This window comes from Elgaria multicarinata, chromosome 3 (assembly GCF_023053635.1).
Source record: "Elgaria multicarinata webbii isolate HBS135686 ecotype San Diego chromosome 3, rElgMul1.1.pri, whole genome shotgun sequence".
NCBI lineage: Eukaryota > Metazoa > Chordata > Lepidosauria > Squamata > Anguidae > Elgaria > Elgaria multicarinata.
The window spans coordinates 86,129,981-86,150,256 of NC_086173.1; the positions used below are offsets into that span (position 1 = coordinate 86,129,981).

Here is a 20,276-nt window from a genome sequence, read left to right on the forward strand (position 1 = left end):
AGAAATCCACCCTGGAGGGAATCCTCATTCTTATCTCCTATCTGAAAACAGCATCAATATAATCAAACCTTCATGTATCTGCTTGGCAGGTTCAAGTGCCTCTGGCAAACAGGACACCTAGTAATGCAGAGATCATCACCTCAAAGCTCTCATTTGTGCCGCAGATTGGAGAAATTAAGAAATAGGAGAATTTTCTTACAAGTAGCAACTAATCACCTGCCTCTTCCCAAAGTCCTTGCCATATGCCTGAGGATTAGGGAAAGGGAAAGGGTTGAGAGCAACCGCAAATAAAACCTGGCAAAAATCCATGACAGTATTTGTGGTCCCTTAACATAAAATGCTTTATTTTTTACTTGTAGCAAAGTATTTTATTAAACTGCAAATGAGAGTCTTTACCTGCTCAGTTATCGAACTTAAATCATTAGATGAGAAATCTTCCTCTTCATTTTCAAAGAGTTCATCATAATTTTCTAGCAGCCCCGCCATTATTCTGCTAACTAGTTCTTGCTCTTTCAGATCCTCCACATCTGTATAAATGCTAAAAAGAAGAAGAAAAAGCGAACACTAAATTTATGATTTGAATTTTTTCCCCCAAAAAAGTGATTGTTTGCCTCCTTCAGGGATGTAGGAGAGTTAAGGGAGGACAATCCTGAAGGACATAAACTGACTGTCTGAGCACACAATGAAAATTCTGAGCCCTCTTTCCAAATCCTTTTGCATTGCTCCCAAAGCTGAGGGACCTTCCACAGCAACTACAAGACTCTTCCATTTTTGGCTTGGCCAGCAAGGCTAGCCAAAAAACATAGTCGCTAGCCCAACCACACCTGCCAAACCCTTGGCATTCCCCCCCTCAAAAAAAAGTCAAATGAGGAGTGTGCCCTATTGGAATGCTGCCTTAACGCTTCCAATGCTCCCCACAGTCTTTCCCGCAAGATGAGCCACCTGCGGAGAGTGCGCATTTGGATGTCACTTCTGGAAGGCATTACGAGCGCTTTCAGGCAGCATTGCTCAATGCTTCCTCCCACCTGCTTTCCAGCTCTGCAGTTGCTTTTGCCCTGCATGGTCAAGATTGACAAACAGATGCCAAACCATTGTAAGCCTCCAACTTTGGAGCTGTCGGGATCACTGGACAACTATCCAACTTATATCCACTCACCTCTGCAGCTTCAAAGTTGGGTGAAGGGCTAACTGTTTGTCATGCTCACCAGAGGGTGGCACCACACTTGCCATGGTGAGAAGATTTGATAAATATGCATCCAATGCAATATAAAGACATGCACTCTGAAGTATAAATGATGGTAGGCCCAATATGTACATGGAAGCACTTGGTTGGACACTAATCTTGGGAAGCAACCACAGTACATACAATTCTAGTTTTTGAGAATTTACATGTAAAAAGAAAAATCTGCTTCTTACACCTTTATATACAATTTTTTATTTTAGACCAAACAAGGCCATGATCAGTAATATAATTACTAAAAGGATTAAAACTCAAGCAAGCAGCTGATGTCAGCATGCACTTTTTTTAAATTAATATTTGAATTTGAGAAGATGTAGGAAACATGCAACTTTGGCTTAAACATTTTTATTTATATTTGCCGCTGTTACAGCAGCTTGACAGGGATAAAAATACTGCATGCACAGTATTGAACTTATTGAAATCAAATTATTTAACAAATTATGAAACAAAACTCAATGCAAGTTTACTATCAAGTCACATTAAGAGCAGGAGTAGAAGTTTGCAGTATCTTAAACTTACTGAAAAACATCAGGACCAAAAACTGCAGCCAAAGAACTTGCAGACCAAATCTCTTCATGATGCGATGCTACATTAGCTAAAAATCTACACAGAAACTTTAACAAACTGTAATTAAGAGGCGGAATCTGCTGCAAGAGGAACCTCAACTTTCTTCCAAATTCATCTTCATTATAATCTGTAAAGGTGATAGAAAAATTGAAAGATAATTTAAAATTTAACAACATGTGACAAATTTCATTTCAGCAATACCAATATTTAGCCAGTATGAAGGTTAACAAAATTCATGTGATTACTTGCTTTTTATTTTTATTTTCTTTAAAATAACAAAAACTCCGAATCTGAGCTATATTCTCGCACTTTCATACTAAACACATTTTTCTTGTCCTTTAATTTGTACCTTCCCATTTAATCCATCTGTTCAGCAAACCATTCTATCCATCCCTGCATTACTCTTATCCACTTATTCTAGAATACTACCATTTGTCAATTCACAAAGTGAGACTTTCCTCTCTATAGTACCCATCAAATGGATTTAAACAGTCTGGAATAAAATATTTATTTTGTTCAGATACACACAACATTCAAACTCCACACTCCCTCAAATTTGCAACCATTTTGTTTCCAGAATTGACTTCTGAAGTTACCATTACAATTTAATAGTTATTATTTTAAAATTTATAGTATTTATATCCTGTATACCAGCTGGCTGAAAAGCCTGTTGACAGGCAGACAACAAGCAAAACATATTATACAAAATTATGCTGATCAGACCTAGAACATCATAATTAGAAAGAGCAGAGAATCTGGACTAATAAACTATCCTTTTTTTTGTCATGACACATACTAGAATAGAAGCATATGAGACAGGCTTTGAAAGCAACAATACCACTGGACTAGGAAGGAAGTATTTTCACCACAAGAAATTAACAAATTTGCACCACAGTCCTAAGCTGCAACAATATAGGGCACTATCAAGTTAAAGAAAAAACAATTTTCATATGCTCATAGAACTTAACATATCTTACCCTTCTAATAATTTTTAATTAAAAAAATATGGACGGAAAGGGCCATTTTAATAGTCCTATGATGATAAAAAAGTTAAGTACTTAGAAATATACTAAACTAAAGACTCATTTGAGAATTCTTAATAAGGTTCTGAGCTAATGAAGAAAGCAAGGCTTTATCTTTAAAGAAACCTCACAGCCAGATCTTAAAATATAATTACTCAGAAATGCCCCACTAGTTTATAGGATATTAAGTGTTATTGTTCACATTGCAGACCATATAAAAATACAACAAAAATCCCTTAAGTATTACAATCTTCTGATTAAAGCTAGCTTGTTTATCTCTATTAAGGAAATGGAGTGTAGTAAACCATAACTGTTTGTAAATAAGAGAGTCAATCCCAATTCTATAGTCTCAAACAATTCTAGGCAAGGTGAGAAAGCTGATGATGGTGGGTCAGCCCTGTTTCTTTTGGCTGAACCAATTTCAATCTGGCTTTGGACTTGATCTTGGAACAAAAACTGCTTTGTTTGTGTTTGAGGGTTACTTTCCTCTGGGGCCAAAAAATGCAAAATTGGTTTATTCTTCTGGATGTTTTGGTGGCTATTGAAGCTATTTGTCACAGAGTCCTTCTGAGCCACCATGTAGAGTTGGGAGTAGATAACACTGCTTTGCAGTGATTCCTATCTACTAGGTAGCCATCAGGCAGTTATGCTGAGAAACTTGTTTTATCCCACTAGGATTTATTTGAAACTTTCTTTCAGACTTGCTAAAACTGTAGTTTGCTGTAGGATTCCATCCTGAATCCCTTGCATTTTAATATTTACATGGAACTATTAAAGGAGACTCTAAAAGGATTTGAAGCTCAATGTCACCAATATTACAAATGAAAGCCAATAAATAAGCTGGAGGTCAATCCAAATAAGATGGAAATTACAGCAATCGATGGCTCCTTGGATTGCAGAGCCGGTAAATGATCTACTTTGGTTGAGATGTAGCCCTTCTAAAGCAGGTTTGCAGCTTGGAGGTGCTTCTGGACTTTTAGGTGGTAGCTGTGGCCAGGAGTGCGTTTTCTGGTGTGGCTGCAGTGCAGCTGGGATGTCACCTCTGTGATACAGCTTGGCCTATAGCATGGACTACTGTAAAGCATTCTACATGGTCCTTTCTTTTGTTCAAAAATGACAATTGGCCCAAAATATAGCCATATGGATCATATAACCGTATACCTAAAACATCTACATTAGCTACCTATTTGTTTACAGGTCCAATTCTAGGTGCTGATTTTGTCTTTAAAGCCCAAACAATCTGGAACGTATGTATCTGAAGGAACACCTCCTCCCATATATCCTACCTCGTGCATTAAGATCTTGCAAGAGGTTCTGCACTGGCTGCCATGCACTGGCTGCATCTGAAGTGCAGCCAGTGACTAAACAATCTAGATCTTTTCAGCAGCAACCCCCACAATTGTGAAATTGTTTGCCCAAGGAGACTGTAGGATTGTGAACACATGTGGAGAGAATTTGGAACCTAAAATAACATTTGTTGGAAATACCAGAAAAGAAATTTAGCAGCAGCATACTGACTGCAACGTAACAAAAAACAGGAGATTAACTGAATGGATAAAGTTCACTGCTGCAGAAGACCTCCATTTCTTTGAAGTCCTATAGTACTCAAGAATCGGGAACAGACAGACATCTCATTAGATGGGCATGAATTTTCTGAAAGGACACCAGACCAGCTTTTAGACTGCTATTGTTCCCAAATTCTTGCACAACACTGAGGAAAAGCCACTGAAAATTGTGCTCAACACAACTAGTTTAAGATAGAGAATCTCATCTCCTAAGATTATAAATAGGACCTTGCAGAATTTGATAATTACACTTTGTACAAAAGGCCCACTTTGAACATAAAGGCTATGAGTCAGGAGAGAACAGGATCTATCAACCTCACTTACTATCTTGTCTCCAGACCAACCACTTGTGCAAATGAGGCCATAAAATTTGCATATGTCTAATGAATATATAAAATCAACACACAAAGAGACCCAAACGATATGGACATTAATTTACATAAAACCCAGAAATCAACTACATAGATGTTGGAATACACAGTTGGGCATGAAAAGTGTCCGGTTCACACATGACTAGCTGGTGGGACCAGAAACAGTACAAGTGCACGTTGGTGGGCTGGTATTGCTCACCAATATATGTAGCTTTTAGGTTTCTCAACACCAGACCAAATTTCCCAATCGTATTCATACAAATGTGAAATATGATAGAAGAAAAAAACCACTGCATTCTAAATTATTTATCTGATTATTTCTTGAAGCTAGTTAACCATTCTAATACCTTGAGAAAGTTGTATCAAATGCATATGTAGAGTTCCAGGAATAACTGGTTCCGGAAGTGCTTGAAGAAAAAATCTAAGAAGGCTAATAGCTGAAGGTACATCTGCTTCTTTAACCAGATCCACATCTTCTCCATTATCATATCTTTGCCGAAGCCACTCCACTGTTTCTGCATTTCCATTGACTTGAAAAAGTCCTTCTTGTTCTAGACCTCCTTAAGTCAGGGTGGGGGTGGGGGTGGGGGAAAGAATTCAGTACTCACTCTTGATTTTAAATAAAAAAATCCAACTCAAAGCTTTAAACATGTATGATCCTATGGCAAAGATGGAAAGCAGAAATGTATTTTTCAGTTTTAAAAAGGAAAAAAAGAAACTACTGTGCTCCTTCTCACAATTGTAATATTGTTCTCTATAATATAGCTAACATCCTCATAATTAGCTGATTATTCACTTTTGGAGCATCATAGATTCAATACAGCGTAACACATGACAGCACAGTCAGCAGTATTAACAGAGGTGGCCAACTTCAATTAGAAAGGTAGACAAGTTTGCAGCCACTGCCTGGAAAACTAGATTAATGTTCACATTTATTTCTACAGCGCTTCATTTTTACCTCATTTCTTATGTGACTATTAATTTCCCACACAAAAGCAAGGTAAGAGATGACACAAGCCACTACCCATGGAAACACTTTTTTTGTCAATGACAATGGCTACATTCGGACAACACAATAGTTAATGGTGGGTTAATAGTCAACTCCATGGTTGATTATCGAGGGGGTATGGATTAAGGCCAGCGTCGAGTTGACTAATAGTCAACAGTGTGTTTGATTAACACACATCCCCCACCCTCTCTCCCCCCTAGTCCACCCAAAGGTATCCCATCAGCCATTGCAAGTTCTGCCAGCTGGACTAGAGCAGAAGCCGCCGTTTTGGTCGCTCTTGCCAGGGGACTCTGTAGTCACCGAAAATAACCAACTGTGTTCAACGAAATACTCAACATGCCTGACACACAACACAATAACCAACAGTTGTTCAAATAATCAACTCTGCACTGCGTTGGTTATTTACATTGTGTAAAAAAGTTCCGACAGACACCACAATAACCAACCATTGACTATTTAACCCACCATTGACTATTTAACCCACCATCGTTAGTTATCAGAGACTGGGTTCAGATGACACAATAGTCAACGGTTGATTAAATAGCCCACTGTTGACTATTGTGTCATCTGTCAGGGAAAAACCACGCCACGGTTAGTTATTTCCCCAAAATAACCAACTCCAATAATCAACAGTGTGTAGAGTTGATTATCTGCACAATCGCTGATTATTGTGTTATGTGGTGGGCTCTATTGATTATATCCCTGCCTACAGTCATAAGGCAAGAATGACAGAAACCCCTGCCACTTTTGCCCAGTGGGGCTCTATACCCAGGGGAAATAAACCCATCCTGGGAAGTGCTTGGGGAACCTCTGATTGTGCTGTCCTTTGGTGGGAAGCCACCGATCGTGCTGTCCCTTGGTGGGGCACCATGATCTGCAGCTACCTATTCGCTTCCCAGGACAGGCACATGCCATCCGTGGGTGGGGTGCCACCAATCACGGCACCTGTTCTATCAGGGTCATGCACTTCCCTTTCCCCCCATCCTTGCCGCAAAGGGAAAGTGCTGGTGACTGGGATACTAGGAACTCCTGTCACTGCTTGAGAGCGGCAGGAGCTCCTAGCATCCCCATTGCCAGCCGCCACCGCTTTGTGGCAATGGCAATTTGTTGCTATGCCGGGGGGGGGGGGGGGAACAATGTCATAAGAGACTCTCCAGACATTGTCTCTCTCCGCCATCAACATAACAACAAATGAGGGAGGAGGCGTTTTGGAGAGACAACATCCCGTCTGACATCATTTCCACCGCCCTCAGCCTAGCAATAAATTGCCTTCGTTGCAAAATGGCGGTGGCTGGCAACAGGGGATGGAGGCAAGAAGGAGGCAGGGGAGCAAGGAGGTGGAAGAGCTTCTCCCCCACTTCCCCACGGAATGGCCACAACAAGAAGGAGGCAGGGGAGCTTCTCTTCTCCCCCACTCACCCTTCCCTATGGAATGGCAATGCAGTAAAAAGGTAAGGGACAACCAGCACTGCCATTCGGTGTGGAGGGCAGAGAAGGGGGCAGAGAGCAATAGCCAACCCTGCCCTTATAGCCTACTCCACGGATGACTTATTAGCATGTTTCCCAAGCACGACATCCTAATAGTCATCCGTGGAGTGGACTGTAAGGGCAGGGTTGACTATTGTGTCGTCCAAATGTTCCCGGAGTGTTTTTTCATGACCAAAAGAGGACTACTGAAGAGGGTAAAATGCCTTTCACTTTAATAAAGCATAATGAAGAAAATCAACATACATAAACATTCAAGATGTGAGTGAAAAATAACAAGTGAAAAATATTGATATTGTCAGCATGTAAGTTTGTAGTTAAGACACGGGATGAAAATACATACCATGTTCCTCAATATAGTCCACAACATGGCGGACTATCAATGGAACTTCACTGCCTGGCTGTCCTTCCTGCTGCAGTTCATCGAGTGGAATTCCAAATATTTTGTTAGTGAGAACAGAGTTGCAGTTACTCAAAGAAGGGGAGGAGCTCTTCCTCATATCTTTATGCAGCCCAATATCAAAGCTGTCTTTCTGCAAAATAACAGTTTTAGATTCAACTCCTTCAACACTAAATGCTAATTCATACATATAAACATTCATGACTTGATGAATAAAGCTTATCACAAATCACATTTCCAACTATAAATTCCATCTGAAATATATTCCTTTTTTATTTAAGGAGAAAACTGTACTACAATAACTATACAATGATATCCAATTCCTCCAATGCTAAGATGTATAAAACTATTAATGATAGCCACTGGTATTATTGTAAGAACAAGTGGACCTGTCACATTTAATGGCTCTGTGCTAAAGCCCAAGGCCAGTATCCAATTTGGCATTAGCACTAACATAAAATTAGTAAAAAGAATAATACTAAAATCTCTTATTTTTACATGGATTGTAAAATATCTCTATGTTAAAAAGGAAGAAAAAGAAATACCCCTGAGACTTAATAAGGAAGCCTTAATTACAATGCTGGGTTAATAAAGTGTGTTTTCTAAGTGCAGAAGAATTAAAGGGAGGTGTGATAGAGCACATGCTTTTCATGCAGAAGGTCCCAAGTTCATTTCCTGGCTTCCCTAAATAGGGCAAGGAAAGAATCCTGCCTGAAACCCTCAAGAGCCACTGCCAGTCAGTGTCGACAATACTGGGCAAGTCAGACCAAAGGTCTGACTCTGTATAAGGCAGCTTCCTAAGTTCCTAAAATGTAATTTACATTCTGGTAGAAGTAGGAAGGCAGGAATTAGATATAGGTAAAAAGCGCTCAGGATATCCATGCTTGCAGTCCTTAACATACATTATAAAATTACTGTAGCGAAACCTACCTCAGAGCACTTAGACACCTACGTTCACAAAATATTTTCTACGCCAGCTACCCTCACTGACCAAGCATTCTTTTGTCATTTATGGTTGCTTGAGGTTATGGCAGAAGATCAGCCTGTAGTTCCTCATTGAAGAAGAGCAGAATTCGATCAGTACCTCAGCTGTTAATCTGGAAAACAGACAAAAGCATTTGAGTACTCTAAATTTTATAAGTGTTTAACAGTGCAATACTATAATGTCTACTCAGGAAAAAAGCCCCAGGGAGTTCAACCAATTAGCATAGAAGTTTATTGAAGAAATGTGAATTACAAATGGAAAACTATTTTAAAATTTTCAGAGTTATTTAAAATCAATCCATCTGGTCATAGGGTTCCTTCTTGATGGCTAACAGATAAACTAGTAGCAAGTTAAAGTTTTAAATACATCAGTCCACTCTTTGTTTTCTTTTCAATGGACATTGGTTACTAAGAGCTACCTTAAGTCAGCCAGTGACATTTACAAGCATGAAACAGTTTCTTAGCTTATCAAAGTGCCTCAAGTATTATTAGACTCTATGCATTGTATCCAGATTTTGCATTCCGCAACTGGCATCAGTTTCAGCTATGAGCTTTATGAGGTAAATATTGGGGGTACATAGGGGCTGTCATAACCCCCAAAATCCCAGTAGCTTCCTGTAAGGCTAGCAATTTTGGAACGCCACAACTTTTGTAAAATGCTTAAATAGCCATCTTCTTTTCCTTATGTGGCAAATAGCCCAGCATAATCTCTTAGATTACAAGGGTTGGGCTATGCAGATAGTGCCTGGCTCAATTTTCAATGGCACCAATTGAATTTTCTGGAATAAAGTAAGCTGCAATTTGCAACACAGTTTGTGTTGCAAACTGGAGGCATGCAGAAGCTTGCTTTCTGTCATGGACAATCCTCCTTACTGTATATTCTGCAAGTATAGCTTCAGTAAGTGACGATGCACCCAATGGCTCAGGGGGTGAGGCAAAGTCTTGGACAATTGATTCATCTAAGAACTAACACAAGCACTCAATCAGTATTTGTCTCTCATCCCGTATCTGTCATCTACCTACTGCATACCTCCTGTCATTTACTGCACAGTCATTTTAAATTTGTTTAGGTATTGCTGACCATTGAGAGGACATAATAAGCCACAATAAGGGAAAGAGGATTCCTTCCCTCACACAGTTTACCTTCCATAAGTGGGATGGCTCAGCCTTCAGGGCATACACAGGGAAAGTGACAGTGTATAACTAGAGTCCCAAAACACATACCCTACATTAGTTAATATACAGAACGGTCTACCAACCAACCAACATAAATGTTTATTTCCCATCTCCTGAAAAAGGCTGCTCTGCCCAATAACTATGAGTAATTGCTTTTGGGACATTCTGGCACTTACAGCACAATCCTATACATGTCTATTCAGATGTAAGTCCCACTGAGTTCAATGTGGCTTACTTTCAGGTAAATGGGTACAGGATCGCAGCCTTGGTCACCAAGTAAGAGATGTTCAGAGCTGCTGTATGTACAAGTACAATTTATGTTGATGTCATGACAAAACTTAAGTTATCTATTAAATAAGTAATACATCATGTACCATTTCTAAAACATTAACAATACTGATCTGCAACCAACAAAGCTGCTGGGAGGCTGGCAACCTTCACCACTCCCCACAACTCAATGGGTTACCAGGAGCAAGTTTAGAGTAATCAACTCCAGCTAGATAAAAAAAACTAGTCTAACAAATTAAAGATAACCTTCCCAATAACAAATGTCCTACCCATTCCTAATGACTATAGGTATTTGAGCAGAAAGAGATCTTCAGCCGTCTGATCAAATATTGTTAATAAAATGTGTGAAGTATTTCAACTGGAAGAAACTCAGTAAGCATGTTCAACGACACATCTTTATCCTGAAAAACAACAGTTTAACATTCATTAAAACAGACTCATTTTTAGATAGCTAGTTCACTCTGTTTATATCACCGCTACCAAAAAAGCAAACATAGCTACTTGTTCAAATCGTAATTTCTTCCATATCACAATCCAGCAAAGTATACAAAACTTCATCCTACTGAATTATCCATGCACATTCCATCCTGACGATGGGGGAGGGGGGAGATTATGATAATTTACAGTACAGTTTTATGCATGTTTACTTGGAAGTAAATCCCACTGTGTTCAACGGGGTTTACTCCTTTATGAGTGTGTCTATTACAGCCAGAGTACTAGAACTCACTCTGTATGTTTGCTAATGAAAATTCCAGTACAAGATTTGAAGAAGCCCGCAACTAACCAAATTGGTAATCAATGCAGCCAATGAGCATGTTTCCTACTACAATTATAAGTCCTACATGGAGGAGGGGAAAGAGAGAGAACAATACCGAGGAAAAGGGAAAGCCAGTGGAAACAAAACTAGCAGCAGCCACACCCATAGCTTAAACTTTTAACTCACCTCCTTTATATTGCCCTTTTGTAGTATATTATTTGAAGTCAAAAAGTTTTTTTTAAAAAAGGACTTCATGGTATTTGTACTTGAAGGGCTAAAGAGTTTGTCAAAAGAAGTAGGTTACATGTTCATAGCAAAAGTATTCCAACTCTCATTCCTTTCAAAGCTTTATTTCTAAATATACCTACACTAGTAATTGCTGGATGTTTAATCATGTTTTCAAAATAATAGCCTCAACTTTTCTTATATTTAAGAGCTCCCCCTGCAGGCCACAGGGCCACATAGGGAGATTTGTGACATCAGAACTATAAACTTCATTCCTATAAAGCCCGTATAAGTATAGCTCAAGCACTTGGTGTATGAAAAACTATTGCAATGGTTTGCCATTTTGTGTAGGCCTGTTCTACTTTCAGTAACTGTAGAAGCTCTTCTTTAAAACCCAAGTCAACCACATCCACTGAAACATCAACTGATCACTGAAGAGTCAGTCTCAAAAATATAAATCTATTCAAAAGTGAAAAATCTAACTGCCTAGTGGCAATTACAATACACCAAAAAACTGTATTAAAGAACAGTACCTTGCAAAATGAATATAGATTTATGCTCGATGAAAAAGGCCTTTGGCCAAAAAGCAAAATAAAAATAAACAGGTTTCTAAAATCTTACACAGTAAAGCTTCTTCTAACACGAAATTCTAAAAATATTTCCACATTATAATCTAAATTAAACACACAACATGTCTACCTTTAATATTCAGTAAAATACTGTAACTTCTTATTTCACTATCACAAAACCCTACAATAAAAACAATGAGAATATTGCCCATTTACAGAATTTGGATAACTTAATTCTGTTTCATAGTGCTTTTTAAAGAATCATCTATGTCACAATCAGCTTACTGTGCCAGCAATTCAAATGTTTAAAATTCATGTAAGGAATAAACCTGTAAGTCTTGCTTTTTTGACTATCATTCCTAGCCTACATTTTACCCCACATGCATTTAAACCAGACACATAGAGTCCTGTTCTACATTAAATTATCCCAGATTTGCATTTTATGAGATGATGACTTGAAGTATTAAGGGTGATTTTATTACAGAGAAAGGACGTTTTAGGGATCTTGATTTATGCCATGACCTAAGACTTATGTACTATTCAATGAATGAGTTGACTTTCCATTTTCAAAAAGCTTATTTAACAATAGAACAAAGGATAGGGATACACCAACACTTGACTATTAGCTTCATTACTAACAATTCAACAAAATGTACTACAATGGAAACCGATTCTATTCTGCCCAGAGACCAGTTTTAAAAACTAGTACTTTTAGGCTGCAATCCTATGTCCTCATATGTAGAAGCCCACAAAACACAGTAGGAATTAGTTCGGGAGGGCAGGGGGAAGTGTTCAAAACCTTGGTTTATGTGGAGGGATTATATGATACCAAGTAGTTAACTTTTACTTTATAGTTTCCTTTTCCATAACGGTACTGATGGAAGAGACCACGATTTTCCATTACAATTTTCTAATGTGCCTTAGAAGAAGAACAGATCTATGAGGATAAATGATAAAGTAGCTAGTTCCTTGCCTCATCCAACCACTACTGGGAAGTTGCTACTTATAATTTCAATAGACTTAATCCCTCATAAATCCACCCTTTCCTGCACCAGACTCCCATACATTCTATTTCCACAAACAAACAACATTTTAGAAGCTTCCCATCCAGCCTCAAGATTCCTGTAGAAGAGTACCGTTGTATAAAAAAAACCTGTTAGCATGCTCTTTAATTGTGAGCTTTGTTATTTCTCATCTCCTCTACCCAAATGACAATGTTCAAGTGTTCACTATCTTGTGTCATAATGCCTCACAACCACTTCATCAAGTAACTGTAGACCTTTTGTGCTAGATATGAAACTCAGTCACAGCACATGCACTACCATCATATGAATTTAGTACTGTGTGTTAGGCAGAAAAGTTGGAATAGCAACTTAAAGTGCATTGGAATGCCACTGTAACATAACGTTAAGTCTGACAATACGTTTGTAGACTATCAACCTAGAAAGCACAATTTGCAAAACTCCAAGTAACTTTTAAAATAGAAAAACACAGTGGGTTGGATCCAGACTTAGTCATACTTTGAGTAGACCCACTGAAACCAATGGCACTTAATGGAAGTCCCATTATTTCAATGGGTCTACTTTAAGTATGACTATGTCCAGATCCAACGTGCTATGTGCCTTGCTATTCTTTTTTTTTAATATAATTTTATTAAACACTAAATAAAATACAGCAACATAACATCACATACATAAACTAGTCATAATACATAACAAATTATTTGATTATTTGACATATATTTTTATCCATAGACATAATCAAAAAAGAAAACATAGTGCTCCCCCTGCCCTTCGGGATCATTCCTGATTCCAAAACCTTAAAACCTCTTCTGGAGGCGGTTTCCCACTTCCTTTAGATAACACATATACCAGGAACTGTCTCCAAATCCCCTCAAATTCATTCGTTTTTGCTATACCTCTTCTTACTTTAATATTACATGTCAATTTATCATTAATAGCAATATCCCACACTTCTTTATACCATTCTTCAATAGAATAATCTCCTTGAATCTTCCAGTTCCTTGATACAATTAATCTTGCAGCAGTCAGCAAGTTTGTTATCAATTCTTTAGTTTCTTTGGTACACTTTACATCTCCATATAAAGATAGTAATGCCACTCTTGCTATTCTTAATCATATTTGCGACCTGGCTTTAAAAACACACACACAAAGCAGTTTTCTTCCTCATTTTTGTGTATTATGAGACACTGTAGTCTCTACTTTGGCTGAACAACTACCACAAAATAGCTTATGATACAGACTCAAAACAGTATCTAAACAGTATCTAACTCATTTATGTATTTATTAAGTTTCTTATGTGACTCATTAATGTATTTATTGAATTTATGAAAGAATTCATAAAAAAAATCTCTAGGCATTTTCCAATAATGATAAAAATGCAAATAAAATCAACCATGTAACATCGATACGCCAACACAGCATAAAATGCAATATCACATTGCAGGGAATAGGTTAATAAGACGCAAACAAACTAAAGTATTTTAAAAGACTTTAAAAGTCTTTGCTTAAAAAAAAAGTCCTGGAGAAGAGGAACATCTTAGCCTAGTGATGGAAATAGAGCAGTGTAGGCACCAGTGAAGCGTCCCTTCAGAAAGCATTCCAGTGTTGGGGGGGGGCACACCCAAAAAAGGCTCTCTTTTTGCCAGCCATCAAGTATCAGAATGAGGAGGCACTTGAAGAAGGGCTTTTGTGGATGACCTTATAGTATGACCAAGTATATATGAGAAGAAGCCCTCCATCAAGTACCAAGCTGCGTAGAGTTTTAGAAGTCAAAACTTGTACTCTGAATTGGGCCTAGAAACAAATTGAGAGATAGTGCAGGATCAAAGCATCTGATCCTAGTGCAGGATCATAGCATCTGATCCGAGTTAGACTTTTCACAGCTATATTTTACATTTTCCAGACTATCTTCAAAGGCAACCCCACATACAACACATTACAATAATCCAAACAGGAGATTACCAGACATGAATGACTACAACTAGGTTATTCACCTCCAGATAGTCATAGCTGGGATACCAACCAAAGCTGGTAAAAGGTGGTTCAGACCATAAAGGCCACATGAGCCTGCAATGACAGTGATGGATCCAAGAGCACCTCCAAGCTGTGTAGCTGATCTTTCAAGGGAAGTGTAACCCCCTCTAGAGCATGAATCCCACTCATCCAGTCTGAGGAACAGTGCCTCTGCCTTGTCTGGATTGTGCTTCAATAAATCATCCAGTCCATTACTGCAGCCAAACACCAGTCCATTACCCCCACAGCCTCACCTGGCTCTGAAGAGAAGGAGAAACAGAGCCCTGTGTCATCTGCATACTGATAACACAATCCAACCTTTCCCCCCAAATGACCTCACTCAGCAGTTTCATGTAGGTGTTAAACAGCACAGGGGACAACATGGAACCTTGAAGCAAAAAAATCCCTCAGGCACCCCATTCTGAAAACACCCATCCAAGTAAGAGCTTAACCACTGCAAAGTGGTCCCACCAAAGCTAACTCAGGCAGACACTCCAGAAGATCATGGTTGATGGTCTCAAAAGCTGCTGAGAGATCTAGAAGAATCAACAAAATTAGAGCCTCCCAACAGAGGTCATCCCTACAGGGCGATCAAGGCTGCTTTCATGCCGCAACCATGCCTGCACCCCAATTGAAATGGTTTCAGAAAATCAGTCTCATCCAAGAGAGCCTGGACTTGGTCAGCCACCATAAGCCTGAGCACCTTGCCCAAGAAGGGAACATTTTTCAACTGGCTTATAATTACTAAGATCTTCTGGGTAGAGACTGAAGGCCCAGAAAACCCCTGGAAAAATAACATGTTTTTTCCTGAAGCCTTTTTTGTTTTTTCCGAAAAATTGAAAAAATAAATAAAGAAAAATGGATTATGGGATGATTTGTTTTAGCATGATGAATGAAATGTTTAAGACAAATAATTTTCTGTTACTAATGCTGATGGTTTCTTCTGTGTGTGTTGTTGTTGTTTTTTAAAAATTGCCTGCTCTTCATAAACTGGCAAAACCAAAGTGGTTCCTTACAGTTCTGGTGTTCCTTGCAGTTCAGGAACTTGTAGCTCCATTTGTTACAAAAAAATGAAAAATGAAAAAAGTAAATTCAATTTGTAATAATTGTTTGAATACACTGTACTTTTAATGTACTAAATGTGATAATTTTATGCCAAACCAATTTATACATAATTACATTTTATGTTCCTAAAGTAAAAAAGTGACTTTCAATCTGTTAAAAAAAAAATCTGTTTCCCCCCCCATCCCCCTCCAAAAAAAACCCAGAATTTTTTTTTTTTTATGGCTTCAAAATTTCTGGAAATGTTACATCTCTACTTCTAGGTCCATTGATGGAGTGGTCCTTTAAGGCAGCTGGGATCACTCCTTCTCTAAGAGAGGAGAACTACTCCTAGGCCCAGACAGCTGTCCCCTCCTTGCCAGATGTGATTAACCACAAAAGAGAATAATCAAGCAAACACATGGTTGGCCAAATCTTATCAAGCACCTTGTCCACATCCACAAGACCCACAAACTAAAATTCATCCAACAATACAGGACAGTGTTTTGGATACTCCCAAGACTGAACTGTCACAACCTCAGAATCTCAGTCATGATACATACAAGCAATTTTGCCCTCAAAATGTCTAGGAAACTTGTCACAGCGTGCCACTGAGGTTCCCACTGTGCCAGATTTCAAAAGGCCATCAACCACTCAGATAGGCTCCACTAGACAATTTTGAAAGGATGCAAAGGTGAAGAAAATTGGCTTCTTCTCCACCATTCGCTCAATGTTTTCCTCTATTTGCATAACAGATGTCTCCCAGCTTGCTTCACTGTCCTCAACTCAGGTGTATACCAAGCAGCCAAATAGGCTCTGCGAAGCAGAAATCGCTCAGAAGCAATCATGACAACTGCCTTACTCATCTCTGTATTCCACAAATTAACCAGAGCTTAATAGGAGCACCATTCATACAGCCTGGAAAATCTCTTAGAGCCCTCTGGAATCCATCAACCTCTGGAAGCAGACTATCTTAGTACATCCCCCACCTTTGCAGAGGGAGACAGTCACTGTTAGTCTAATGGCTTGACTAGGACCATGTAATATAACCCACCCTTAGACTGCTATCCTCCTGCCCTGTACAGAAATCCAAATCTAGAGTGTATCCTACTACATGTTTTGGGCCAATGACAGATTGGGACAGCCCCATGGCTATCATAGCAGCTATGAAGTCCTGAGCTGCCCCAGACCCAAGACCCCCAGCATGAATGTTGAGATCCCAAGGACCATCACCTACAGGCCTGCAAGACCAAGCCTGTGACCACCTCTGTCAGCTCAGGCAGTGAGATTGCTGGGCAGTGGGATGGGTGGTACACCACCAGAATCCCCAGGCTGACTCATGCCAACATAAAACACATGTAAGTTATTACTTGATACTTCAAGCTTCATCACAACTTCTACCAATTTTACAATAAAATTCTATACATATCTACTTGGAAGTGAGCCCCATCAGTGGATTGCTATACAATTGCCACCTTAATCTTCACTGTTCTACCAGTGTGTGCTATACGACAAACATAATGAATATTAAAGTTATGTTATGTTTATACTTACCATTAGGTGTAGTGAGGTTTCCTATTTTATACATTTTTGTCATTACTCCTGTCATTGTTTTAGGTTTTGTATCATATTGATTTGTATTTCACATGGTTTAAAACATTAAAGTCCATTTGAAAAACTGAGAAATTCACTGCTTTTATGGCAGATTTTGTAGAATGTGTCTCTGACAACCAGTTCAGTATGAAGCACTTGCTTGAATTTAGATTTTGTTAACGCAAACACCCCTTTTAAGAGCAAGCCAAGAGAAACTTTAGAAAGTATTAAATCTTCTGCCCACTGTCTGACTGCACCAACAAATTCTGTGCTATCTGGCCTTTATAGCCTCTTTCTTGCATCCCAAACTATGCCATCATAGTACTACTTTTCTAGCAGTTTCCATATTACATGTTTAAAGTATGTTTGTATTAAATTCAGATTTCATTTTAAACCCAGCTATTTTTAAAAAGACACAATGGCCTGGTTCAGACAACATGCTAAACCACCCTGCTTAACCACAAAATGGTTAATGGAATGCAATGCATTCCATTAACCATTTTGTGGTTAAGCAGCATGGTTTAGCATGTTGTCTGAACAGGGCCAATTTTGTGGTTAAGCAGCATGGTTTAGCATGTTGTCTGAACAGGGCCAATGTAAGTGACAATGTTAAACCATGGCCACAACAGTATAAATTCAATAAACAAAAACCTTTCAGTTTAACATGTTTTTTTTATGCTTTTGATGTTTTTAAATTTTTATATTTGTTTTTAGTGTTCACTGCTTTTAACTGTTGTAAACTGCCCAGAGAGCTTCGGCTATGGGGCGGTGTATAAATGTAATAAATAAATAAAATAAATAAATATGTTAAATAGTCACATTATTAATTAGCATTAATAAAATAACAATGTACTAGTTGAACTTAGATGATGAACCCAAGTTCAAATACCTATTTAGCTATGAAACTCTCTGGCTGGAATTTTATGCAACTAACTACGGGCAGCTCCACACGATGTAGTGGACACAATTGCTGCAGCTTCTTGCAGAAAGATTTCAAGTGCAAATGGCACTCCTCCATTTTTAAACACACATTTACATGCATCTGGGGATATGTCCGGTAAGAGTACGAGAGTTGGGACCCATGAGCATTGGGAGGCCCACCATTAATGAGATTTGCATCATTTTATTCTTTAGTCTGAAAAGCTGCTGCAACCTACATTATCATCAATACTTCTACATGTCACTGGGGCCAAGAAACATTCTGGGGAAATGTAGATGAAGGTAGTTGCTATAACCACCTCACCCAGTGCTTCTCTTCTCACTGCAGGACTGACAGAGCACCATGCCTGGAACAACTTTCCAATGAAGAAAAGTTGTCTGGGATTGCTTAGCTTAGAAAAAAGGCAAATATGAGAAAACCTGATAGAGGTGTATAAAATTATGCATCATGGGGAGCAAGTGGGTAGGGAGAAAAACTCAAACTAGAACCCAGGATCATCCCAGGAAGCTGAACAGTGCAAGATTCTGTACAGATAAAAGTATTACTTCAAAAAGCACATACCAAAAGTATGGAATTAGCTATAGTGATGGCTGCCAAGTTGGATGGCTTTAAAGGGGGATTAGATGAATTCATGGAGAAGGTCATCAACAATGGCTACTAGTCATAATGGGTATACATTATCTCCAGATTCAGAGGTTGTATGCTTGTTGCTGGGGCACATGATCAGGAGGGTGCCTTCACACTCATCTCCTACTCATGGGCTTTCCACAGGCAGCTGGTTGGCCACTGTGTGAACAGAATGCTGGGCTAAATAGGCCTTTGGTCTGATACAGTATGGCTGATCTGCGCAGCACCTGAAGGGACAGAAGGCATTTTGCTCAGGGCCTCCTGAAACATGGTCTGGGAACATGGAACCCTGATTTGAACAGGCCTTCCTGAGTCATGTCATCTATGCTGCTTGTAACTCTTATAGTACCCATAGCAAAGTATGAATACTATCACAATACCATACTATCACTTACTCTAACATTCTAATTTAACAGGGGGTGGAAAAAGATAAACTGAAAACTCCAAATACACTTGTACCCTACTCTTCCACCAAGAAAAGTGTGACAGCTGGTAGTAATATTGACAATAAGAGAGGAATATCCCGGTGGCTGGATTTTGCCCATAAAAAGGGTCTCAGTTGGTTCAAACTTTCAATGCTCAGAGAACAAATTCCACACCAATTGCCAAAGAACTCATCATACACCTGCTGTAGAACCTCTGAGCACTGCAAGCCTTCTGGCATGTGTTTTAGAGGAAAAGTCCAAGCTCGCTGGGTTATGGTCTCATTCAAACTGACCACCCAAAACATTATACTTCCTTGCAGACAAAAGCCAATAACGTGGAGAAAGTTTTATGCCATTAATGGTCTCATTGGGAAACTCCAAATAAGCTTCAAAAGAAATGGTCTGAAAACAATTGACCTAACTAATCCTGATATTTGTGGATTAGGAAGTTTTCCAGTAGGTCTGATTGACAGGTAACCCAGGAGACAGGGCACCTTCATTTGTAACATGTGACTATTTTGATCTGAGGGAACCTTTCTGCGCTGCACCTGCTCTCTGTTTATGACACCAGATCTGAATTACATAGGCTCATCTGTAAGAGTCTGATGAGTTGCCTTGGGGCTGGATGCTTGACTACATGGGAGTTTTGATCCTTCCAACCCCAGCATCTAGTTCCAGAAAGAAAAAGAGGGGGATTAACAGAGCTTTAGCCTCTGTCCTGTTTCCAGTATTAGAGATGTCAGCAAGCACATCAAAGCAATGCCAGGAACTACACATCTCAAAATAGTGGTGGTTAATTTATTCACAAATTTCCCTGAATGTTTCTGATGCTTCAGCAGCACGTCCCCGTGTCCACGGCAACAAGCACCATTAGCCAAGTTTATTGTGGCCCGTTGCCCCTTTAAAGCGGTACACCATCACTCGCACCATAAAAGTTACACATAGCTATACTTCGAC

At 39.0% G+C, this 20,276-nt stretch overlaps 1 protein-coding gene across 2 annotated transcripts in view; it reads right to left on the reverse strand.

The window, feature by feature from the left end:
- The window catches only part of FAM13B (family with sequence similarity 13 member B), a 64,342-nt gene that overhangs the window by 43,369 nt on the left and 697 nt on the right, over positions 1-20,276 (reverse strand). For both annotated transcript variants that reach the window (XM_063120792.1, XM_063120793.1), the window contains exons 2-6: positions 8,590-8,756; positions 7,603-7,792; positions 5,113-5,325; positions 1,760-1,934; positions 397-538 (exon numbers count right to left, since the gene is read on the reverse strand). In XM_063120792.1, the coding sequence (XP_062976862.1) occupies positions 397-538; positions 1,760-1,934; positions 5,113-5,325; positions 7,603-7,759 (687 nt within the window). In that variant the 5' untranslated portion in view covers positions 7,760-7,792; positions 8,590-8,756. The remainder of the gene's footprint in view (positions 1-396; positions 539-1,759; positions 1,935-5,112; positions 5,326-7,602; positions 7,793-8,589; positions 8,757-20,276) is intronic.